The 25151-nt window shown below is 45.6% G+C and overlaps 1 protein-coding gene across 1 annotated transcript in view; it reads right to left on the bottom strand.

Annotated features, from left to right (window-relative positions):
- Nucleotides 1–63: 63 nt before the first annotated feature.
- Nucleotides 64–25151, bottom strand: part of ATP6AP1 (ATPase H+ transporting accessory protein 1) — a 92947-nt gene continuing 67859 nt past the window's right edge. Inside the window, exon 10 of the mRNA XM_069209498.1 lies at nt 64–2645. Coding sequence (XP_069065599.1) covers nt 2436–2645 — 210 coding nt within the window. The 3' untranslated portion in view covers nt 64–2435. The remainder of the gene's footprint in view (nt 2646–25151) is intronic.

The raw sequence follows: 25151 nt of genomic DNA, 5'->3' as shown, positions 1-25151 counted from the left end.
CGGCTGACCCAAGAGTAACAAACTCCTGTGCTGGGGCTCAGAACAAAAGACTAACAAACCAGGTCATTCTGGAGGTTTATTTCCATTTTATACATTTAATTTATACAGTGACGAGTTACGGAGAGAAGTAAACAGCAATTTAAACCTGTGAACACCTCCAGATTCAGGTGGTCCACTCCCAGACCATGCCTCTGAGAACGGGGCCTCCACCCGGTGAGTGAGAAACTGACTTCTGGAAAACAGAAAACAAAACTAAATATCCCTCCCGCCCCATTCACTATTCTGAAGGTTTGACCTACATACATTACAAGCCCTACAGGACTTCGTGCAAACACACCCTTTTGGACTGAAATCTCCAGGGCTCCTGTTTCAGAAGTGCTGGGACACAAGACAAAGAAATAAAAAGGGCTGACAAATCTCCTTTCACCTGAATAGGAAAACCACACCCTGCCCACCACTTCTGCAGGACATCATCACACTGAACCTAGAGGTGTTCACACCCCAACCCGCCTGCATTGTGCCCCAGGTCGGGAATGAGGGCCCTTTGTACAGAGATTGTTTTTTAATTGGCTAACAGCTACAAATATGTAAACTGGAAACAACCACAGGAGACACTTTGACAAATAAATACACAAGCTCACACATCACGTTTCTAAAACGAGTGCTCTTCTGAGCTCCTCTATAATACAAAGAGAGCTGGTGTCTCGCAGTCAGGGAAGGAATTTGTACATCTTTCGAGCACCAGCTAGTGGGTCCCATCAACGAGTGCAGAGAATAGGGAGTGGGGCTGGGCACTCCAGCACAAGGCTGTGGCAGAGGGGTAACAATTATATATATATATATATATATATATATATAAAAAAAAAAATAAAAAAAAAAAGGAGAAATGTGTGGTATTTCTAATATGCAAATATGCAGTGGTCCCGCATCTGATGCAGTAAGAAATAAAGAATAAAGATTCTGAAATCAGGGGCCAATTGCTTCTCCAGAGGAGAAACCAACTTGGGCATGTGCTGCATCCTGCCCGACTAGCTGCAGAACAAAGAGCAGGGACAATGCATCTATTTCCTCGTTTAGTCTCTGGCACCCGTGACATTAATAGACAAGGAATTTTGCATTTTTAAAAATAATTCTTGTGGGTATTTAGGAAGGGGCATATAAAATTCTTAAATCCAGTGTATGACGTGCAATAACTTCCTTGCGATCACCATACTCTATAGGTCACAAGTCGTTTATAGTTGTAACCCAGCTGTAGGATGAGCATATTTTTGCATTAAACCAAAGCCTTGAGCTGAGGTGCTGCTTCTTCTCTGAGGCTTTCTAGACTCCTGGGATACACAGAGGTGCCCGAGATCAAACATGCTGTAGACTGGTGTCTACAGCACACACGTCTACAGGATGATGGTCAGTATGCAGCTCTGGGTTTCCTTTGGAACTAGATCACATAACAGGCGTAGTCCACCAGCCCTCTCCGGACAGGCAGATCCTACCAAGGGCTCAGGAACAGAGCACACCGAGCAGTCAGGCAGTCCCCCGGCAGCCAACAACAAACGAGGCGCTTGGTTATTTCATAAGGACTACTGGAAGACACCAACAAAAAGTACAAGAAGAAGAACACGCCCGCGAAGGCTTTGTGTAAGGATTAAACCTGTACAGAAATGCACCGCACTGCCCAAGAAAAGTAGCAGGAACTTGACAGCAGCCTCTTCTCGTCGTGATAGCTGAAGCCAAGAACAGACCCCACATGCTCTAGCTAATCAGGCCAGAAGACCTGTCCCAGGAAGTCACTACTGCACAGTATGGAGCATCCACTGCCCTTCCAACTCCTGAGGGTATTGAGCCACAGCATAGGCCAGAAGCACCGACTGCCCCATGAACGTAAGGAAGAGACACTAAAGAAAGAGAGCGAGGGTGAAGGTCTGCTTGGTGTCCATGGTCCTGTCAGAGGATATGGAGTCAGCTAGCGATCTCATTCAGCAGCAGATCCCTAGAACTCACTGGAGAGCAGGCCAGGTATATGCCAGGACACAAGTCAGATGCTTCCTGATGCCAGGGTGGGAATACTGCAGAGCAGACACGAGGAACCTCTGCTGGCTGGATTTCCAATATGAAGCTGGCAGTCATGCAAGCTGGCTTCCCTCAAAAAGAAGCCATCATCAGGCAAGCGCAGCCAGTGCCATGCTGGAACTCTCAGCAGCAGAGACAGTTCAGAAATGTACCCACGATTCACAGAAAAATACAGCAGCAAGCGGTTATCACAAAATATCCCTTCAATCGTTTTACCCCATCCTCCCCATCCCATGTGTCCTTACTTCAGTAGCACGTGCCCACTAATTCCCCCCTACACTTTTATTGGTTTTGAGCTACAAATTGGTAGCTACTGGCTAGAAAGATAAATCTCCATCCTCGTCTCCGGGCAGCCTCTCTGACCACCTTCACTCAGTCTGTGGGACAGAGATGGATGGACCCTTGGGGTCATCAAAGCGATCCATGGTCTTCAGACTCATCAACATGTGCAGTCCGTAGGTGAGAATAAAGAGGAAGAGGAGGGTGGTGATGAGTCCCATCCAGATCCCAGGGGTGAAGAAGGCTGCACAGTCGCTGGCGTAGGCAAAGCTAATTCCGGTCACATTAAAGCTTTGAATCTATGAATGAAAAGACGGAAGAGGTATAAACATTAGTCTACCTCCAATATCAAGCGTTGACACCATCTTGCCAGCTAAGGCGTTATGCACATTTTATTAAATCAACTTTGACAAACGTCACTCCTGCTCCCAAAGAGAAGACAAAGTTTCTAAACTCCAATTACTAAATGTAAATCTACAGATAATCACAGTTTGCATAACTTTAGTTCTTGCCTGTACGCCTGGTTTTCCAGTGTTTTGCAGAGGTTATTCTATTCAGCAATGCTCACAGAGAAGAAGGTAACCAACCCAAACCATAATATGGGGTCGCCAGAGTTCTATTCAAGAAAAGCTTCTGATCCGAAGAAAAGGTTATTTACCTGTAACACTTGTAGCTTAATGTGGCATCTCGCAACCACAAGCTTGCGTCTTATGCTACTGGGCAATGAAGCATTCATTTCACCAACAGCAATACAACATGAAAAACGCAACAGAATTTAAGGCCCCGTCAGTATTGCCCCCCCTTTTCGTCCAGTATTCAGGAACTCCTTTTTTAGGTCTCAACATAGACTGTTTTTAGCCTCGTACTGACCATACCAAAATGTACAGTGGGTTTACGGCCAACCCACTGCTTACCACCGGTTGGCAGTCACTTGCCTATTTGGTGGCTTCTCTTCATGTGTCTCTCCCAGAGGGGGATTGTCTCTCCCCTAGAGCATATCTGTCCCTCCCCCACAGCATAGGGTCTGTACCCTCACTTTGATTGGATGTCTTGCATCCTTCCACTGCTTGCATTCAGGGAACTACTTTTTTCTTCCTTTTAAAACTCTACACGAGTGCACGCGTCTCCTAGTGTCCTCCCTACTGTCATTCTTCCCAGCTCAAATCCCTCGCCCCGGTCCTCATTTGTGTTTAGCAGTTCATGGGAACATACTTTCAAGGTGAGCTTTGGGGTTTTAACAAACAAATCTAGTAGTATAAAACATGTGCGGGCTCAGGCCACATTCCTAAATTTAATTTTTTTGTGCGCCGAGGTTGTTGTTAAAGTCTAATAACCTCTGACGCCAGTTTGGTGATTTAAACAACAGTAGACGTGTGTAACCCTGCTCTGCACTCAAACTTAAATTCAGCGGCTCTCGAAAGTTGCTTCTACGGGGAGTTAGTTGGTGCAATTGCTTCTGAAGCACGGCTAGCTGCTTTAAGCAACAGGTTTCTTGTAGATACTGTTACTCCGGACCACACTACTGAATGCACATTTGACCTGCTCTGAAAAGTTGCACCTATAGCGTGAACATTTCCTGCAAAACACGTGCGCTTGCAGCCGTCTTTCTAGGTTTCTTTTAGAAAGACCTTTGGCCGAGATTGTTAATTTAACTTCGGTCACTTCCTAGTACATGTCAAGAGAGACACTGCTTATAATTTTACACCACCATGTGCTTTTGAACACAATTGAAATGAATGTAATCTAGGACTGAGCTATCGGTGTCAAGGTTTCCAAGAGCAAACATCAGCCATGAATAACATTTGGTAAAGCTTGTGAGTTCATCTGTCCTCCTGTTTACCTCCTGGTAGACTTTTGAAAGTGCAAATGTATTAAACAGGATGAATGAGGACATTAAAGGAAATTTGTTGATGCCCGAGTGTGGCAGTCTGTCAGTCAGTCAGTGTAGCAGAGAACTACATCCGCCACTCTGACTGACTACAACCCACCAGATTGACACATCACCACCAGCCCAGTGGTGATTTCTGTACCTCTACAGCAACCACTGCCACAGTGTTTCTATGAAGGCACTACAAGTTTACTGGGAGGCTGCCATCTGTTAGGCAGCCATTCACCAAGGTTTTTTTTTTTTCCCTCGAGAAACAAACCCCACCTTTTGAACTTTAAAAAATAAAAAAATAAAAAATTCAAAAGGTGGGGTTTGTTTCTCGAGAAAAAAAAAAAATACAACTAAAAGACTTACCATATCTTGGGAGTTTCCTCCAAGGATGTGGGGACATTTTTTTTATTTGGGTCTGTGACCGCAGGTTTTCATTACGGACTGAAGAAAAAAAATAAAACATATCCGTCTGCTCGCTCTGAATAGGTGAGGTGGTCAAATGTCCTTAATCTGACAGCCCCCCACTCCACCGGGCTGATGGAACAAGTGTTCTGGCAGCGGGTGGAAGAACTGATTTCCTGTCCTACTCAGAATAGAGCAGGTTGACTTTGGGTTTGGCGACAGAGAACACCACAATGTTTGCGACAGAGTACCCAGTCTGCCAAACTCTGAATCAGGCCTTGGGTAGGAGGGTTTAACTGATACCAAATGTTAATGTTGCTGAACGGACACACTGACCACTTTGGGGAATGCATTCCAGGAGGTATATACTGATGTTTCTTTAAATCTAGGCCGTCCTTGTGGCGGAAGCGTCAGACTTTGTAGACTTTAATAAGTACACTACAGAAGGCCCATAACTCACCGCTTATTGTGAAATGCAACGTATGTACAAATGAGGTCATTTTTTAAAGAAGCCACACACTGTAGCAAGATATGTAATGTTATACATCCTGCTTCTAACTATACTTACGTATGTGCGAGATAAAAACTTATTGTTCTGTCCCTCTGTGTTTTACGAACTGACCTTTCAATTTACGAATGTACTTTAACAACTCACCAGAGCCCACTCTTATTTCTAATTGAAGCCTTTTAGGTTGCTTCTACAGGGAGTTGATCTAATCAGTTTTTTCCTAAAGCGATGTCACCTCCTCCTAACAGTTTCATTGACTATCCTGTGACTATGGGTCATGCTGCCATAATCATAAAACGAGACATGACGAGGTGCTAATACACCATCATTTTAGATTTTCAATATTTTTTTAACGTAAAGGGTTTGACCCATACTCCTTCATATACATGTTTGCAGTATTTGAGGTTGCTCATACATTCATAAGGATATCAGACACCAGCCCTGTGGTTTAACAAGCTTCCACATAATACACATCTGCTATGAGAGTTGCCCATCACTGTACAGCCCAAAAAAAACAAACATCACCAAATCAACAGGCATGGAATAATTGAAAAGATCTGTCACATTGATGAACTATTCTGGAGGACACTGATAAACTTAATTCACTGCAGGTCCCAAATATCTATACAATGTGACCGCTTCCTTACATCTTACAGAGACACTCGGATAATAAATATGGACTCCCTACGGAATTCTCCACTTCTCTCTCCCTCCAACCATGCCAGCTCAGGACAACAGCTATAAACAAAATCTCAGCTTGGACATCCCAGTGGAGTAACAAGCAAAGCAGACTATAAATATAAAAAAATACCATAAAGGGACAGGCAGAGCTGTTCAAATATGACAGCATCCTGAAAACCATCAAACTGTGCGTCTGTCTCTTACACTTCTCCATCCAACACACTACTACCTGCTGCGTCCCTTAACACGATAACAGCACCTCCGTGTTCATTACACGTGACATGGAAACATTTACCACACAGGATCAAACAAGAACAACATCCTTCATGGTGCAGTGTGCAATTTATGTAGGCAAATGCTTCAGCACCCAACTCAGTGATAGTAAACGCTACATAAATGCTGCTATACAATCCAATCGGTCAGGCATGTCTGGAAGCATGTCTTACTAATCAGCTGGGCTTTATATCTCCTCTACACTCTTCCCATTAAGAGTATCCAAGCTCCTCTTCACAAGCAGATTAATCTTCCTGCTCTCCACAGGTCCTGCAGCAAAGTCTACAGGCTTGCTGGAGAGGTCACTGAGGGGAAAGATGCAACGAAGCAGGGGGTCCACTCCTGGCTCTCCCATTCTCTTCTTAATGTTGGAGCAAAGGACATCCTTTGTGACCAGCCAAACAATGAATAAAGTACTGTCAAGCAAACTGTTGCATTTTTGGACTTAAGATGTCATTCTTCTTCATGAACTATTTGAACGAACAATAAAGAACTGACTCCTCATACTTACTGTGAACTGTTATTTCCAATGACCAAGAAGATTACGAACTACCGCTGGTGTGCCCTACTTTGATATTAAAATGAATAAAGCACTGGCTGAGGAGACCAGTACTTATCCTCCTCTGGTGGCCAGGCCTGCGCAATAGGGCAAGGCTGTACCTTTTGAGAGTCCTGTTGGACCTCACTGCCAGTCCTAGTGGAGCATCCTTACGAAGCGTGGTGCTTAAATTTGCAGGCTCCTTGCTCTGTTGTCCTTTCTTTGTTTCAGTTTAGGTTCCAAGTGTCTAATGGACCCTTGGGCACCTATTTCACAAATGGAATGTTAGAAGCAAAAACGGAGTGGGGTGCGTTTCACTTTGGTAGGAGTAAACTGGTCACTCAAAAGGGAATGAGACGGCTAGGTCTTTCAACCCCTCTGGAACACTTAGTTTTGGTTAAGGTTACAGGAGATGTGTATGTGTGACTGGCATGTCTAACAAGGCGACACCTGCTCTACTCTCTGGAGACCATCACCTTGAATAGTGCACATACAGGACATCCAAAACACAAGGTTGTCCAACAATGTATAATGGTACAGCGACACAGTCAGGCAGAGAACGTCTGTGTCAAAAAGATCTTTTAAGCCAATATTTGTCAGCAAGCTGTCCTCCTCTTAAAGAGCTGTTCTGTCTTGCAGGGTCATTATTTTGACTTGTTAGGCTGAGATTGGTCGCCACGTGGCATTTTTTTTGGTGTATTAGAAAAGTCCTTTGTGTACAGGTGTTTCCTTGAAGTAATGTGGAGTTGACACAAGGGGGTATCACAATGTCGATTGCAGCAATGGGGGGCTGGGTTTGCACTTGATCTAGCAAACATATGTGGACTAGTATGAACATCTGCAGACTTACAATGATGACAACCCCTTCAGCCAGCATATCACACAAAGGTAACATTATTTTGATGATGCTTTACTGATTTGGACAGGTGACCATTCATAATGGTCTCAATACCAGTTGTGATGACTTACAGTTTACTATGTAGCACCACAAACCAAATTAATTTTCTAGATCTTAAAGTGGATGATCAAAAATTATATACAACTGTATTTTGAAAACCACCGGAATGAAGCATCTAAATTATGAAATTCCAGTCACCATCCTCCAAGCGTGAAAGATATTTTGCCCTGTGGTCAATTTCCGCATGTCTGCAGGGCCTGTCCCCAGAGGGCAGATTTCTTTAGCAAATGTGATTATTTGATCTCTAGGCTGGCAGAGTGCGATTATCCCTTCCACCTACCTAAAAGGTCCCATTAGCGGACAGTAGCAGCCAACCAGAAGAACTTAACGAAACCGACGGATCAGAACGATAGCTGCATTGTTTGTGTGACCACTTTTTGCACCATCAGTAACAAACAGGAAACTGTCAAGAACCATCAGCATCAGGCAAGGAATGATTTGGAGAGGTAGTGTGTGGAAATACATCAGCATCAGGCAAGGGATGATCTGGAGAGACATTGTGTGGGAATATATCAGCATTAGGCAAGGAATGATCTGGCGAGACATTGTGTGGGAATACATCAGCATCTGGCAAGGAATGATCTGGAGAGACATTCTGTGAGAGACACTGTGTGGGAATACCTCAACATCAGGCAAGGAATGATCTGGAGAGACATTGTGTGGGAATACATCAGCATCTGGCAAGGAATGATCTGGAGAGACATTCTGTGAGAGACACTGTGTGGGAATATATCAGCATCTGGCAAGGAATGATCTGGAGAGACATTGTGGGGGAATACATCAGCATCTGGCAAGGAATGATCTGGAGAGACATTCTGTGAGAGACATTGTGTGGGAATATATCAGCATTAGGCAAGGAATGATCTGGAGAGACATTGTGTGGGAATACATCAGCATCTGGCAAGGAATGATCTGGAGAGACATTCTGTGAGAGACACTGTGTGGGAATACCTCAACATCAGGCAAGGAATGATCTGGAGAGACATTGTGGGGGAATACATCAGCATCAGGCAAGGGATGATCTGGAGAAAGTGTGTGGGAATACATCAGCATCAGGCAAGGGATGATCTCTAGAGACATTGTGTGGGAATATATCAGCATTAGGCAAGGAATGATCTGGAGAAAGTGTGTGGGAATACATCAGCATCAGGCAAGGGATGATCTGGAGAGTGTGTGTGGGACTACATCAGCATTAGGCAAGGAATGATCTGGAGAGAGTGTGTGTGGGAATACATCAGATTCAGGCAAGGGATGATCTGCAGAGACACTGTGTGGGAATACATGAATTGACCCCCCCCCCCCAAGTAAAACTGTGAAAAGTGACTCCAAAGGACCCATTGTTGCATTGAATACCAAAGCAGGTGGAATCACTTTGATATGCCCAATTGGTATAGAGATACCCGTCTTAGTGTCTACTGACAAGTTATCTACCACTGAAAAGTACCTCTTTGCTGATGTCTCCAAAGTTTTCGGACCTTTGTGACCTTTTAATAAATGCACTGATTTTTCAGAAAGAGAAAAAAAAAAAATAAAAAAAAAAAAAAAAAAAAAACCCCATCAAACCTCCTACTCTGAAGCCCCTTCGTCTTTACTCCTCCCTCCTGCCAACAGTCAGAGCCTTCTGACCACACGTGCCTGAGCCTCCTATCCCCGTAACAGACCTCAGTGTGCTGCGTGCCCAGTCTTAGGATTTGAAAAGCATCCTAACGCACAGCAGTGTTCGGTCACAGGCGGTCAATACCAGTTGGGTGGAGCAGAATTTTAGTATGGCATTCCGCTCCGTCAGATCACAAATGGTGATTTCCGTTTCTGATGGTGCGGGAGCATCAGACAGATTTTACTGGCTGGAAAAAAACAGCTAGTAAAACCATTTGCGGCTACAGCTGCAGCCAGGCCTGGCCTGGCCTTCTGGCCCTTCAGACTACTGCCTCTGGCAAGGGGTAGCACACAATACTGTTCCCTGCCACAACCATTCCTTCCCTTCCTGCGCCACCCTCTCCCCTCCACCCAGCCCCGCATAGAAGCCCTTGCTACACATCACCACCTGCTCAGAGCAGGGGATAAATGGACAAATGTTAATCCCCATAGAATTCTGCTCAGTTTTACACCCAGTAAAACTGGATCCGTACAACTATTTCCCATGCCATGGGGTTTAACTCATTAACTGCACGGTGCTAGTGGGTTGCTCCAGCATGGTAAGATTAACTGTAGGTCTGCAGTTTGCACCCCACTAGTACTGTGCAATTTGTAACAAGGATCCTAGTAGAGAAGTTGTGCTCCTCGCCTTGCAAGGCAAGGCACAAAATCCTTTCCGTGCAGAGAACACACCAGTCTAGGGTACCATTCCTGGGCATGGGGGCTTGCTGGGCTCCTCACCGCGCCAGAAGAGTTTGTGTGGCTGCCAGTAGTAGTATGTTAACCAGCTGAGCTACCCTTCTCGGTATACCCCACTTGACCACTGGTATCCATCCCAGCACTGTACTTGACGGACCGTCAGCGATTCTGAGGTGTTAACTTGCTGATTTCTTCCAGTTCTCTCCCCAGAAGCCCTTCAGCAGCCCCATAGTACATGCTTTATTGTTCCTGTCCGACCAAAACCGCTGCAACACAAGAACACATTTTTCTTAATGATAGTGTGAAGCTGTTGAAGTGTCGATTGCCACCAGTTTATGAACTTGCTCACTCTTCAAATCCCCGAGTGTGTGCGAATCCATTCCCCCATCCATGTATACTGCAGACTATGGCATCCCATCAGTCCCCAGCAAAGGTGCACTCCAGTTCCTTCAACCATCTAATCAGGGTTCTTCGCTCAGACTTGACCGTCTACTCCTTAATATACCAGAGATTCTGGAAGCCAGGTTTAAGTAGTTTGTGTAACTAATTGCTCAAATGATGACAGTGGGAGCAATGCAACCTACTTAACAGCTAGATTCAAAACCCAGTGCCAAACGCGTTTTGACTCCCACAACTTGTAATCTGCTTTTTTGACTCAAAGATGTCCCCAATCTTTGAATATCTTAATTTTTGCAAAATCACTAAATGCCATCCTATTCACCCCTGGGTCAAAGTCTATGTTTCCTAATAAGTGTGTTTAAGGCAGTAAGAATATTGAGCCCATATCTCATCCATGCACGTTTACAAACCTCGATTAAGGCCCGTTATTAGGGACAATATTATGCTCACCGGTCTGTCTTTTGGCTTCAGCTATGGGACATCCCGTAGGGGAAATCCCAAAGTCTAAAATATGGTTTCGCCAATCTAGCTTGTTGGTGTGCTAGGACAGCCACACAATAGTGTTTAGTAAAGGTGTGCAGAGATGACTAGGTAACTGCCTGCCTAAATGTCAGGTATATGGATGTTCCTAAGGAAAGCATCAGAGGCTCCATTTTTTCAGGTGGAATGTGGCCTTGGCAGAGCAGGCAAGGTTCTCTTGGCTTTAACGTAGCAGGTCTGGATACACTTGACAATCCGTTTTTTACACAAACTTGTGAGGTTTAGCGAAAGCAACAAAGAGTTGCTGAGTCTTGTGATAAGATTGCAAAAAGGTTTGGTCCATCAAAGTAATACATGATTGGCACGTTTAGCACCACATATATGTAAAACCCTTTTAGTTACCTGGACTGTTTGGGGGAAGAAGCCAGGGAGCTCTAGAGTCTGGTTAAGGTAAAAAGGAGATACCACTGCTTTTCACCTTAACTAATCCTAAAGACCAGAAATAATCTGAAAAAACACCCAGTCATTATAGGCTTGGAACAAAGGGTCTTCAAGTGTGAGGATCTGGAGTTCGTTTTTGAGCCTTAAGAAAGTAATAGCGACCAGGAAGGCGACCTTCCATGAAAGGAATTATAGGTGGCACGGAAGCACTGGTTTAAGGGGACGGCCCATAAGTCTAGTAAGGATCACATTAAGGTTCCAAACAGGGGGAGTTGAACTTTTGGTGAATGATTCTGGAGTCCTTTCATAAAAGCCTTGACGACAGATACTGAATATTGAAAGGTGCTCTCTATTCAGCATGTATGCCATGACAGCAGCCAAGCGACAACACAGAGTTGTAGGCAAGGCCTGATGTTTGTAAGTGAAGGCAATTGCAGACAAAGTCCTGGACCGGGGGATTAAGTGTGGGTCTAAGTGCTTTGAAATGCAATAATGGACAAACCTATTCCACGGAGTGGCATAAGAAATATGCATATTGGTTCTGCTTGCTTTCTTTAAGATGTCCATGCATATCTGGGGTGAAACAAGATACTCAAACTCTAGGATTTCAGGAGGCATATCTGTAGCTTAAGCGGCCTGGTTTCCGGGTGCATGATTGCCTTGGTTCTGAGTGAGAAGATCCGGCCTGATAGGGAGCTTCTCATGTGGGACAACCAATATCTCAAAGAGTTTTGAGAACCAGGTGCTGGATGGCTAGGTTGGGAGCCACTCAAAGATTCTTGACCAGTCCATCCACAGAGCATTGCCCATGGCCCGAGAGTGTGGAAACCTGGAGGCAAAGTTTTGGCATTCTGCATTTTCTAGAGTGCATAAAAGTCGATATTGGGGACAAACCAACGGTGGAAGTACGGGAACAGGACTTGGGATCGGAGTTTGTACTCGTGGACATGTTTATGTTCCCGCTGAGCCGGTCTGGTAGGTTGTTGTCCACTCCAGGAAGGTACTTAGATAGGGAGTGTATCAGATGGTGAATCGTCCAATGAAAAATGTGCAGCACCAGTGTTACCAGCTGCTGGGTGTGTGCTGCCCCATGTTCGCAGATAGTACATATTGGTAATGATGGCTAGTCTCACGAGGACTAATTTTCCCTTTATGTCCTTGAAAAAGCTTTGAGTTATCTGTATGGCTAGAAGCTGTAAATGACTGAAGTGGAGATCTCATTGATGAGGCAACCTCGCACCTTTGTAATGTCTTGGAGACGCCGCCCTGGTAAGTGAGATTTCCGTGGTAATGGTGGCTTGCCCTACAACAGGTTGTTGCTGTTCCATCACTGAAGAGAGCTTTGGATGATGGCCTGTATCAACACTAGATCTTCCCAGTGACTCTACGCCTGTGACCACTATGCCAAAAGGCACTCTTGCAGTGGATGCAAGTGCAGTCTGGCATGGGCAACTATGGCTATACAAAAGGCCATCAGCCCCAGCAGGCGCATCACTGTTTTGACTGAGTTGACAATGTTGCTGAAAAAGAGGCAATAATCACTGGAATGCGTGTATCTCCTGCTGACTGGGGCAGGCTTTTGCGATGACTGTGTTTATGATGGACGCTAGGGAGGGTTGAACCTGAAGAGGCTGGAGATTGGATCTGGTGCAATTTAGGGCCAAACCCAGGCTGCGCAGAATGCAGATGGTGGCTTGGGTGGGCTTTAAACTGCTGGTTGCCTGTGCTATTAATCAGCCAATCACTGAAATAGATGAACACATGAATGCCCCCTCTTCTGAGGTGGGTGCTACCATGTCTAAGCATATGGTGAACACCCTGGTAGCTGTGGTGCTTTAGGTTTTGTATGGGTCTTGGGGAGTTGTCCTTCTTGGAGATAACGTGTAGGGAGCAGACCCTTTTGCCTTGGTGCAGGCAGGGGAAATGGTTCTATGACTGCTCTGAGAAGGAGTACTCAAACCCATTGTAGCAGGAGCAGGTCTTCCAGGCTGAGGGTGTGTGTGCTCAAGCTGGGCTGTTTGGTGGGGTTTAGGTGAGTTAGAGGCAGTAGCTGTGCTTGATGATAGAACAGGCAACGAAAAATCATAAAAATATTACTAGACCTGCAGGTCAAGTAACTTGAATAATCTGCTCGGCCTAAATTAAATGTAATTGACCAGTAAGCAGATCTCAAATTGGTAATTCTAGGCAAATGTTATTTTACAGTTGTCTTGTTGTTTTTTTTTTTCACCGTCACATATAAATGAACCTTCTGTTGTGTGAGCTCAACATTTCTGCTGTACAAAAAAAACCTCGTTTTATTAGACTAAACGTTTGCTCCATGTATAAGACTCAAGCCCACATATAAGGTATATATGATGCATGACTTGCCTCTTAGTTTACCAATAGCTTTATCAAGGCAGGAATGTCTCTGAGTTTATGTTTAAACACTCACTTTTAATAAATATATTACTAAAGCATGACGTGGTAGCTCACTGTCATTTACAGACAGTAAATTTCCAAGAAATGTCCAAAAACCTTCCCACTAACTTGCAGCTTTACTGGCAAAACTATACAGTATATTAACAATAATTTGGGAAAACTGGTTTCAGAAACCATATTTATAATTTGCACATCATCAAGGAAAGTGTTCTGATTTGTTTCCATTCTATCAAACTAGTTTTTTCATCACACAAATACAAAAATGGGCTTTCACAACTACTGAAATAGAAGTTGAAATGTTTGTATAGTTGACTTAGTTATTTACATGTTGTGTGTTAGGAACAACCTGATGCCCTACAGCCTTGCGTATAGCAGGTCAGACAGTTCACCTTACAAAATCCTGGAAATCTGCAGTCAGAAGAAAAATTAATCGCACAAAGACAAACTGAATGTTGACTTCTGTCTCTAAACACAGAGCTAATGTGACATAAGTCTTTATTGCGCCTTCATTTTCTTACTGAATAGAGCACCAGTTCTTTGTCAACTCACCAGAAGGGGCAAGTAGGTCCTAAAAATAGCTCGACCTGCTAAAATGACTTGCCATAGCGAGTTGGCAAGTAGATTTTTGAGGCCCAAAGATACCCAACAATCTGTGGTGATTTCCTCCTAGCAAGGAAGAAACCTTTGAAGCCTCCCACCCAGGCTGGAGACAGCTGTTGTATGATCAGCAGAGAAGTGTGGTCAAGTCACTGGTTGGCTGTAGAGGATCTCTTGTTAGAAGTCCTCTGCTAGGAGTGGCAGTGTAGAACAATTAAGGTGGTAACTCCTCTGGCAGCTGTTTTGGCTGCATTCAAAGTGCACCGTATGGAATCACAAGAGATCCATTTTCTCTCTTCGATTTTCTCCCCACTTTTTCTGTACTCACCTGGTAGCTGCTGAAGAAGAGCTTCCATCTTCTTCTATTGGGCCCCATCATAGCGTGACAGCAGGTCCATGGAATTGGCAATACGCCAATAGGTGGCGGAACCCACTGCCATCCTTTTGCTAGCTGCATCAATATGCTTACTCTCATGGCCAGGAGGGAGCATCGCCTGTAGCATGGGCCACAGCTGGCTTACGGACGGAGGAGACCACAAAGGGTCCTCTATTTTGAGTGTCACCACTTGGGATTTTAATGAACGGGTAGATTTGATGATGCCCCTCAGCACTGGGAGAAAATAGAGGGAACACTATCCTGGATAGTGTTTAAACCGGGAAGTTGTCATCTTTAGACCTAACGTGCACGCCTACCTTATGGTAGGCAGCTGCATTCTGAATAACCAGTTGTATGCAGTGGTGTTGTCTCGGTGGGAAGCCCCAACAGTGATTTAAACAAGGTCTGGGTACCTGGGGTTTCTAAGTCACTGTACTCCCCATAAGTCATCAGTGGGATGCAGGTAAAGAGGGGCTTCAAAGTCTCCTTATAGGGGATACAGTTTAGTGTCTGTCCGAGAAGGACTGCGGTGACCCCTGTGGAGAAGCTAGAGGAGATGAAAGTGATGCAAGTGGAAGAGGAGGTAGAGTGGGTGTCGGAGGATATAAAGAGCTGATAGCCTTGTCCCTGAGACTTATAGTGGGCACAGGTTGCGGAGGGGCATCAGGCTGTGTAGTGTCCTCGAATGTGAGCCGCCTCTTTTTTTGGCACAGTCTGTCCGGAGGGAGCAGAGATCTTGCTGAGAGGGGGAGTAGGGGAGAGTAATGATCTACCTATGCCTTTCGTTGAGCTCCTACTGAAGCTTCGAGCACTGGCCCCCCAAAGTTTGGAGCCTGCAGTGGACAGTGGTGTCAGGACCAACGCTGGTTTAGGCAGCTTGTGCTTGGCATCCTGGTGCCAAGATGTTTCTTTGAACTCTGAGAATGACGCAGGTCATGGTGCTTGGCTGGATGCAGTTTCTGCTCTGACGCCTTCCCTCTGTGCCAACCGCAGCCTGAAGGCAGCAGACCTGGAGTTGGTAGTGGTGTACGCACAGCTTTGCCTCAGCATGCGGCCTCATGTGTTTTAACCGTTGTGGACTTGTGTCTACTGAGGCAGATGGAGCAATTTTTCTTCCTCTGGCTCGGAAGAGACAGATCCAGTTACTTTTGGGCAGAGCTGATGGGCTTGGATGTCAAAGACTCTGCGTCCTCCTTGACACCCAAAGGGTCGATTTTGCCAAAGATGCCAACTGCTGTCTCTGCCCAATTGTCTCTGGTGTAATCTGGAATTGTTTTTAGCCAAACCCCCAGGACGTTATGCAAAATGGGCAGGGTTGGCCCATGGGAACTGTTGCCCCTACTGCTAGAGGGTCCTCCCCTCCCACAAACATGAAGAGGACATAAGAGTAATACCCCTGGCACACAGACCTCAGATCACACTGGGCTGGAAAGAGGGCAGAAGGACTGCCCCGCTGCTCCCTGAACCCAGCAAAGAGGCTGCACCAAAGAGTGGAGAGCACACGCTGAATTTGAGGGACTCACAAAGAGGACTGTGCCTGCTGTGCTCTCCTGTGCCAGGACAGAAGTGACTCCAAGGGCTAGGAGACTAGTCACCTGTTAAGCATCATGACTCCAAAAGCTAAAGAAAAAGTAAATGAGAATATAGAAATAAGCATCCTGTAGATCAGAGGATGCCATGAAATCTCCTAAATTTACAAGTTGTAGTGTTGTCATTCAAAATTGTTTTTTTTCTCTCCAGGAAATGGTTTAGCTAACAAAAATCTGTTATTTGTTTCCATTATCCCAATCTTGTCTTGATAAGGAAGTAACCATAGTAGAACCACATGTTCTGATGGGTATAAGGGATCTCTTCAATAGCTCATTTCTGGAGAAGCAAAAGAGACTCCAATTTTAACAGACAAAGCTGTTGATGTGACCTCTTGAGCTGTAGATTGTGAGGTGGTGGTGGTGTAATATTAGTAGAGTTGTCTGCCCATCAGTTTGGGGGTGGAAATTGCGAACGGTGCCTGAAAAACATCACCGATGTCTGGATAAGTCCATTCCACTGTGTTGTGTTGCAGCTCTCTTGATGGGGAGTAAGTGGGGGGAGGAGGTCTATACTGCTGTTTGGTGTACTGTTGCCAGTAACCATGTTTGGGATGAATCTATTGCTGGTATCTATAAGCGTCTCCTGTATAAGAACTTGCCCTTTCCCCTAGCACCATGAAGGGGTTGAAGGTGACGCTTTAAAAGAATCCCCAGAGACCTTACCGTTTCTGTATCTAACTTGATAGATTGGAGAGCAGCATTAACATGGCTGCTGAGCAGGGCTATTCAGTCATGGGGAATATCTAAAATTTTGGCCTATACTGCAGGATGGAACAATGCCACCTTGAGCCATTTGTCTCCTCAAGACAGCCACTCCAACAAGCTGGCGAAAGCCTGTTAAGGAGACATTTACGCTGCATCATATACTTCAGCAGATGTTGCCTTGCCACAATAAAGGATTGCCTTGGCTTCATTTCTTTGGTCTTCCGCTAGGAATTCTAGATATGCACCTAGATTGAACCATATTTGCCTATTATATCTCTCCTGGTTCGCGAGATAGCTATAAAGTCGGATGCTCCAACGGTGATAGCTGCCATTGCTAAAAACCGCTTACCCACATTTATTCAGACGCCTGCCCTCCTTGTTAGGTGAATTTGAACAAGGTGTTGAAGGGTTCCTTGAACATCTCTGGGCAGCTTCCATGATCACAGAATCAGGATGCGGGCACTGTTCTTTTAATGAAGGTAGGGCAATACCGCAGCCATGGTTGCTGGATTCCTCATAACCTTTAGACCAGTGGTCTCCAAACTTTTTAATGCTACGCCCCCCCGGTTGAAAAATAAAAATCATTGCCCCCCCCCCCTCCGAATTTTTCACTATTTTATAAAGATAGCAATGTTTAAATATGTCTAAACCTATTTAAACATTGCAGTTAAGTACTGTTACCTTTTTAAAACTGCAATAACATGCTTCTGCTTAAAACAAAGGCCTGTTATTTGTGTAATATTTATTTTGGCCAGAGTCTGGCGCCCCCCCCCCCCCTTGGGATCACTTGAGGCCCCCCTAGGGGGGCCAGCCCCCCAGTTTGAAGACCTCTGCTTTAGACCCTCAGACAAGGTGTGATCAATTATAGGAACTGCCTTGATCGATCTGCGTGTAGGCTCTTTTAAGTCAAAAAGACAGCTGTCTACCAGTTTTAGAGGAGTGGGCAGATCAGATTGTTTTGAAGCTCTCTGCAGAAGGGCATTGAAACCTCATAAGTCACCCGGACAGGAAATAGTAGAATAGGAGGGCATGCAAAGGGGGACATTAAATTATTTATTTCTGCAAAAACATTGGTAGGTGGTTCTTGATTGAGTTCACCTTCTTCTGGTTTATCATCAGAATAAACACCTCGGATAGAAATCAATGCTGCAGTTCATGCTGGTAAGACCTAGAGTACTGATTATGTGCAGGAAAGGAAGAACCAGATGAAGAGTATGAGATACAGATGGTTGAGGAGCCAAGGTCAGTTATGGAGGCACTCAAGGACCAGTGGGTGCTCAAAACCTTTCATAACAATTCGGAAGCATAAGACAGAGGTCTGTAGCTAATGCTGTGGGGAACTGCATTACTGCCTGATGATCCTGATAGTCATATGAAACATATTACTATTGTTCTGCAAATGTTTCTATTGACCTAGGTTTTGAAGCTTCCAGTTCTGGACCATCCAGTGTACACTCTCCCTCTAAATACCCATCATCATAGTCCTGCTGGCATTTTACATTTAGCTGCGTGGTATTATAGGTAGGACCAAAGGGACCATCATCCTAGGACTTGTCGACGTCCAGCAATTGTGTTGGTGGCAGAGTAGAGATTAGTGTGTTCAGGTAAGATGGATACTGGTATTCCCTTTTCCGAATCCAGAATGGCAGCTTTAGTGATGAGCCCATCAAAGCCTGTCAGCAGTGGTTCTTTTTGCTCGAAGATGGTTGAAGCCGACGGTGGTGCTTGGTTTTCGTCGATAGATGTCTTGCTGTCGGCCATGTTGTCAATGAAGTTGTCAAGGTCTGCGAGGAAGAAGCTACTGTTGTCAACGTAGAGGATGTTGCCGTTGGTCTCGTCAAAGGTTTTTGACAAGCTGTGCAAAACAAGGGGTGCATCAACACCTTTTAGAGTCTGATTTATAGAGTACCTTTGTTGAAGGAGTGGAAGGTTCCCACTTGGATTTTTTAGACTTTGAAGATGACTTTTCTTCAGAATATTCATTACATCCGAGGCAGGTCTTCCCTGAGCCTGATTGTTATCCTTATGGACCTTCCTTAAGGTCTCTACAAATCAATCTCTTATGGGTGATCTCTTTTCTGGGTTTTCTTGAGAGATCTGGTTGTTTCCTCACCATCTGTAGAGAATGGATCCCCTCTTGCCTTCATCTGTATTCGAGACTCTTAGCAGAAAGCTTACAACAATACTTACACTGCTTTGCTTCATGCTTTGAGTGCAGACTGTAAAGGAACTCCTACCTCGAAGATGGGGAAGATTCATGCATGTGACTATGACTCTCACCACTCAGTGCAGCTTTCGGTCCAACTACAGCACCAAAACCGCCCTCATCGCCACAACAGATGAAAACAGGATTGAGGAGAGAAGGTGGCTCTGATACTACTTTATCTCTCTGCTGCCTTCGACACCATCAGCCAATACACCCTCACTACAAGACTACACCACATTGAAATCAGAAGCAACGCCCTCAAACTGATCCACTCTTTCACCACAGGATGCACCCAAAGAATCCGCCTACCTTCTTTCACTTCAGAACCCAAGGACATAATTTGTCCCCCTTGGGTTACCCCAGATTCGCCCCTTAGCCCCACCCTGTACAACATTTACGCTACTCCATTGGCACAGATCGTATGCTACTACAGACTCAGCTTCATCCTATAAGCCAATGATATGCAGCTAGTCCTCTCTGTCACCGAAATGTGCCTTCCACCCAAAGACCGCATGTCCCGCAGAGAAAATGTCAGCAATGCCATGTGGCCGACTGGATGGGAAACAACTGCCTCAAGCTTAACATAGAGAAAACAGAAGTGATCATCTTTGGGAACAACCCCTCACCTTGAAATGACATACAGTGGCTCACTGCGCTAAGAGTACCCCCAACCTGAACACACCAAAAATCTAGGTTTCATCATAGACAGCAAGCTTACCATCAGAAAACAAGCAAACACGTTTCAGCAACCTGCTTCCAACAACTCTGCATGCTCCACAAGATTCTCAAATAGATCCCTGTCGAATACAGAAAAACAGTCACACAAGCCACTATCACTAGCAGACTGGATTACAAAATCGCCTTATACCTGGGTCTCCCCGTACAACTCCTCCACAGACTCCAGAAAACACAGGATGCTGCAGCTAGACTTGTCCTGGACTAGCCCAGAGGAACCCACCTTACACCCCCCCCCCCCCCCCCAAAAGAAACTACACTGGCTGCCTGTACACAAGTGATGCAAATTCAAGGTCCTCACCATGGCCTTCAACCACTCCACAACATCAGACCCAATCTCATCAACCAAAGACTCTCCTTCTGCCAGCCTAACGGAGAGCGCTGATCAGCCAACCTCACCCAAATCCCCAGAATCCAACATACCCAAAGTGGGGCTTGCCTTCTCCTACGTAACACCTACCTATGAACTACACCCACCCTCACTAATTTCAGGAGGAAGCTCAAGACCTGGTTGTTTGAGCACTAACCAATCAGCCCACAGCCTCATCTCATAGCGCCTGGATATCCCCCCCCCCCCGGGGTAATAAGTTGCGCTATATAAATCGATTTGGATTTGACTGATTCAATAATGGAGAGGTTTGGTGCCACACACTAGTGGCAATCTTAAGACTATTCCACACTTTGTGGATGCAGTTGGTGTTCACTCCTTTCTGAATGGTGTACCCATTTCTTCTCTTAACATGATTCCTAAACAATCCAAAAGGCTGCATGTAGGAAGTTGGCTCTGTATGTGCTATTTCAAAGTAAGGAATAGCATGCACAGAGTCCAAGGGTTCCCCTTAGAGGTAAGATAGTGGCAAAAAGAGATAATACTAATGCTCTATTTTGTGGTAGTGTGGTCGAGCAGTAGGCTTATCCAAGGAGTAGTGTTAAGCATTTGTTGTACATACACATAGACAATAAATGAGGTACACACACTCAGAGACAAATCCAGCCAATAGGTTTTTGTATAGAAAAATATCTTTTCTTAGTTTATTTTAAGAACCACAGGTTCAAATTCTACATGTAATATCTCATTCGAAAGGTATTGCAGGTAAGTACTTTAGGAACTTCAAATCATCAAAATTGCATGTATACTTTTCAAGTTATTCACAAATAGCTGTTTTAAAAGTGGACACTTAGTGCAATTTTCACAGTTCCTAGGGGAGGTAAGTATTTGTTAGGTTAACCAGGTAAGTAAGACACTTACAGGGCTTAGTTCTTGGTCCAAGGTAGCCCACCGTTGGGGGTTCAGAGCAACCCCAAAGTCACCACACCAGCAGCTCAGGGCCGGTCAGGTGCAGAGTTCAAAGTGGTGCCCAAAACACATAGGCTAGAATGGAGAGAAGGGGGTGCCCCGGTTCCGGTCTGCTTGCAGGTAAGTACCCGCGTCTTCGGAGGGCAGACCAGGGGGGTTTTGTAGGGCACCGGGGGGGACACAAGTCCACACAGAAATTTCACCCTCAGCAGCGCGGGGGCGGCCGGGTGCAGTGTAGGAACAGGCGTCGGGTTCGCAATGTTAGTCTATGAGAGATCTCGGGATCTCTTCAGCGCTGCAGGCAGGCAAGGGGGGGGATTCCTCGGGGAAACCTCCACTTGGGTAAGGGAGAGGGACTCCTGGGGGTCACTTCTCCAGTGAAAGTCCGGTCCTTCAGGTCCTGGGGGCTGCGGGTGCAGGGTCTCTCCCAGGCGTCGGGACTTTAGGTTCAAAGAGTCGCGGTCAGGGGAAGCCTCGGGATTCCCTCTGCAGGCGGCGCTGTGGGGGCTCAGGGGGGACAGGTTTTGGTACTCACAGTATCAGAGTAGTCCTGGGGTCCCTCCTGAGGTGTTGGATCGCCACCAGCCGAGTCGGGGTCGCCGGGTGCAGTGTTGCAAGTCTCACGCTTCTTGCGGGGAGCTTGCAGGGTTCTTTAAAGCGGCTGGAAACAAAGTTGCAGCTTTTCTTGGAGCAGGTCCGCTGTCCTCGGGAGTTTCTTGTCTTTTCGAAGCAGGGGCAGTCCTCAGAGGATGTCGAGGTCGCTGGTCCCTTTGGAAGGCGTCGCTGGAGCAGGATCTTTGGAAGGCAGGAGACAGGCCGGTGAGTTTCTGGAGCCAAGGCAGTTGTCGTCTTCTGGTCTTCCTCTGCAGGGGTTTTCAGCTAGGCAGTCCTTCTTGTAGTTGCAGGAATCTAATTTTCTAGGGTTCAGGGTAGCCCTTAAATACTAAATTTAAGGGCGTGTTTTAGGTCTGGGGGGTTAGTAGCCAATGGCTACTAGCCCTGAGGGTGGGTACACCCTCTTTGTGCCTCCTCCCAAGGGGAGGGGGTCACAATCCTAACCCTATTGGGGGAATCCTCCATCTGCAAGATGGAGGATTTCTAAAAGTTAGAGTCACTTCAGCTCAGGACACCTTAGGGGCTGTCCTGACTGGCCAGTGACTCCTCCTTGTTGCTTTCTTTGTTCCCTCCAGCCTTGCCGCCAAAAGTGGGGGCCGTGGCCGGAGGGGGCGGGCAACTCCACTAAGCTGGAGTGCCCTGCTGGGCTGTGACAAAGGGGGGAGCCTTTGAGGCTCACCGCCAGGTGTCACAGCTCCTGCCTGGGGGAGGTGTTAGCATCTCCACCCAGTGCAGGCTTTGTTACTGGCCTCAGAGTGACAAAGGCACTCTCCCCATGGGGCCAGCAACATGTCTCTGGTGTGGCAGGCTGCTGGAACTAGTCAGCCTACACAGACAGTCGGTTAAGTTTCAGGGGGCACCTCTAAGGTGCCCTCTGGGGTGTGTTTTGCAATAAAATGTACACTGGCATCAGTGTGCATTTATTGTGCTGAGAAGTTTGATACCAAACTTCCCAGTTTTCAGTGTAGCCATTATGGTGCTGTGGAGTTCGTGTTTGACAGACTCCCAGACCATATACTCTTATGGCTACCCTGCACTTACAATGTCTAAGGTTTTGTTTAGACACTGTAGGGGTACCATGCTCATGCACTGGTACCCTCACCTATGGTATAGTGCACCCTGCCTTAGGGCTGTAAGGCCTGCTAGAGGGGTGTCTTACCTATACTGCATAGGCAGTGAGAGGCTGGCATGGCACCCTGAGGGGAGTGCCATGTCGACTTACTCATTTTGTTCTCACTAGCACACACAGGCTTGTAAGCAGTGTGTCTGTGCTGAGTGAGGGGTCTCTAGGGTGGCATAAGACATGCTGCAGCCCTTAGAGACCTTCCTTGGCATCAGGGCCCTTGGTACTAGAAGTACCAGTTACAAGGGACTTATCTGAATGCCAGGGTGTGCCAATTGTGGATACAATGGTACATTTTAGGTGAAGGAACACTGGTGCTGGGGCCTGGTTAGCAGGGTCCCAGCACTCTTCTCAGTCAAGTCAGCATCAGTATCAGGCAAAAAGTGGGGGGTAACTGCAACAGGGAGCCATTTCTTTACACTGCAGGACAGGTATCTTCAAGCTCAGAGGAGTTTGTACTGCAGTCCCCATCTGACAGCCCACAAAGACTAAAGGAGCTGCTTCTGAAATGAGATTTCCACATGGAAGCACATTTCCAGTTGTAAAGGCAGCCCCAAAAATAGAACAAAGTGTATCTGTGCATTTCTTAAAGCAGACTGAGGTTCGGGCATCTATGAGGCTCTAAGTCTCATGACGAAAAGCACTATGACATTTGACTGCAAAAAGGAGAGCAGATGACAAATTGTCACATTTTACTGCAAACAAAGCAGATTAAAATAAGTCACATGAAGCTTGGTCACTAAATTCTTTGTATTTGCTTTCACATCTTTCCTAAAAATGGCTGATTCAATGCTTTGATTACGAAGCAGTGGTAGTGCAAAGGAAATTAAAGAGAAAACATAGAAAACAGACAAATCAATTCTATCATTTTGAACCACACAAAAAACATTTTAAAACAAAATAAAATGCAAAAACGGCTACTTGCCTAACCAAGAAAATACCTGAAAACCACCTTAGGGGAAAGTGATTAGAGAAGGTGACAACCAGAGATTGAGCAATGAATTCCAAAAACTGCATGCAGCACCCAAAAAGGGCCGGTTATACATCAGAATTTTCTTAACACTGTGAATGTCTATTTAGGTCACATTGTATTTGCAGGATGTTGATTCAGCAGTGTTAAACACATTGGAAAGGTAGCAGCACACATTACTACAGCCCAACTAGCAGTGCATTGCTGATACAGTGCCACCTGCCACAGCCCACGAGTTCCTAGTCTCTAACCAATTCTTCACTTTATGTTGCCAGGGACGGCAGAGACCGTGATCTCTGCTGGACAAGCTTGCACAGGCTCTGTGTGCATATGAGCTCTATATAATATGTCACCCTTCATTACGACTACCATTTGTCTATGATTTTAAACTCTAATATCTGCGTTGTTGTCTGAAAATAATCATTAGAGGGTAGCGGAGGAAGAATTACTAAAATTGTTCAGCTTGTTTTTTTCCATATAAAAAAAGAGAGGTGATCCATCAGAGCCTACGATGAACCCTGGATACATCTTACAGGTCAAATATATTGAACTGTTCTTGCAGAAACACCATTCTGAGCAAGAAAAGACATCCCAAACTAAGTCAAGGAACTGTAGCTATTGGAGAGGACTGCAGAATGCAAGTCTTGGAATGACTGATTTTCAAACTGCAAGCATTCAGGTCTCAAACACTGAGAGGAAACTCCAAGTCTCCCACGGCACCTGAAGATATAGTTGATGTCATAAGCACACTGATAAATGAGTAAACTGTGCTCAACCATGTTAAAGTGGCTCCCCTTACAACAGGATGATCCCAGGAATTCAACATAGCAGAGGGAGGACGAGCACTGGAGCAGGTCCAAAGTATCCCTTACAAGACCAATACGTGGTATGAAGTTAACAGAAAAACTGCTCGGAAAAACAGCAGAGAAGAAACCTTACATCAATGGCAATTTAACATTTGACCGCAAGAAGAGGATGTCACTAAGGAGTCCTCATCAAGACAAAACAGTAGAGAACATAGAGTAGTTGGAACCTGTTTAAAGTGGTGAACTAGGAGAGTCGATGGCAATGCAGAGGAATTCTCAGCTAGAAGCAGCCCTCTACCTGCTATTTATACTCTAGGCCTTCATTATACATTTTGAAGACAAACCGCACTGGTAATAACGCACCAAAATTACTCCTACTGAAGGGTACAACAATTACTGGATGCACTATTACAACATCACAAGTTTTGGCTAGGGGAGTGTAGAAGTACTGAGAATCTCGGCTGACGCACAT

Source organism: Pleurodeles waltl, chromosome 10 (genome assembly GCF_031143425.1).
Source record: "Pleurodeles waltl isolate 20211129_DDA chromosome 10, aPleWal1.hap1.20221129, whole genome shotgun sequence".
In the NCBI taxonomy this organism is placed as follows: Eukaryota; Metazoa; Chordata; class Amphibia; order Caudata; family Salamandridae; genus Pleurodeles; species Pleurodeles waltl.
Note: the sequence above shows the minus strand (reverse complement) of the source record. Positions and strands in the feature narration are given on the sequence as shown.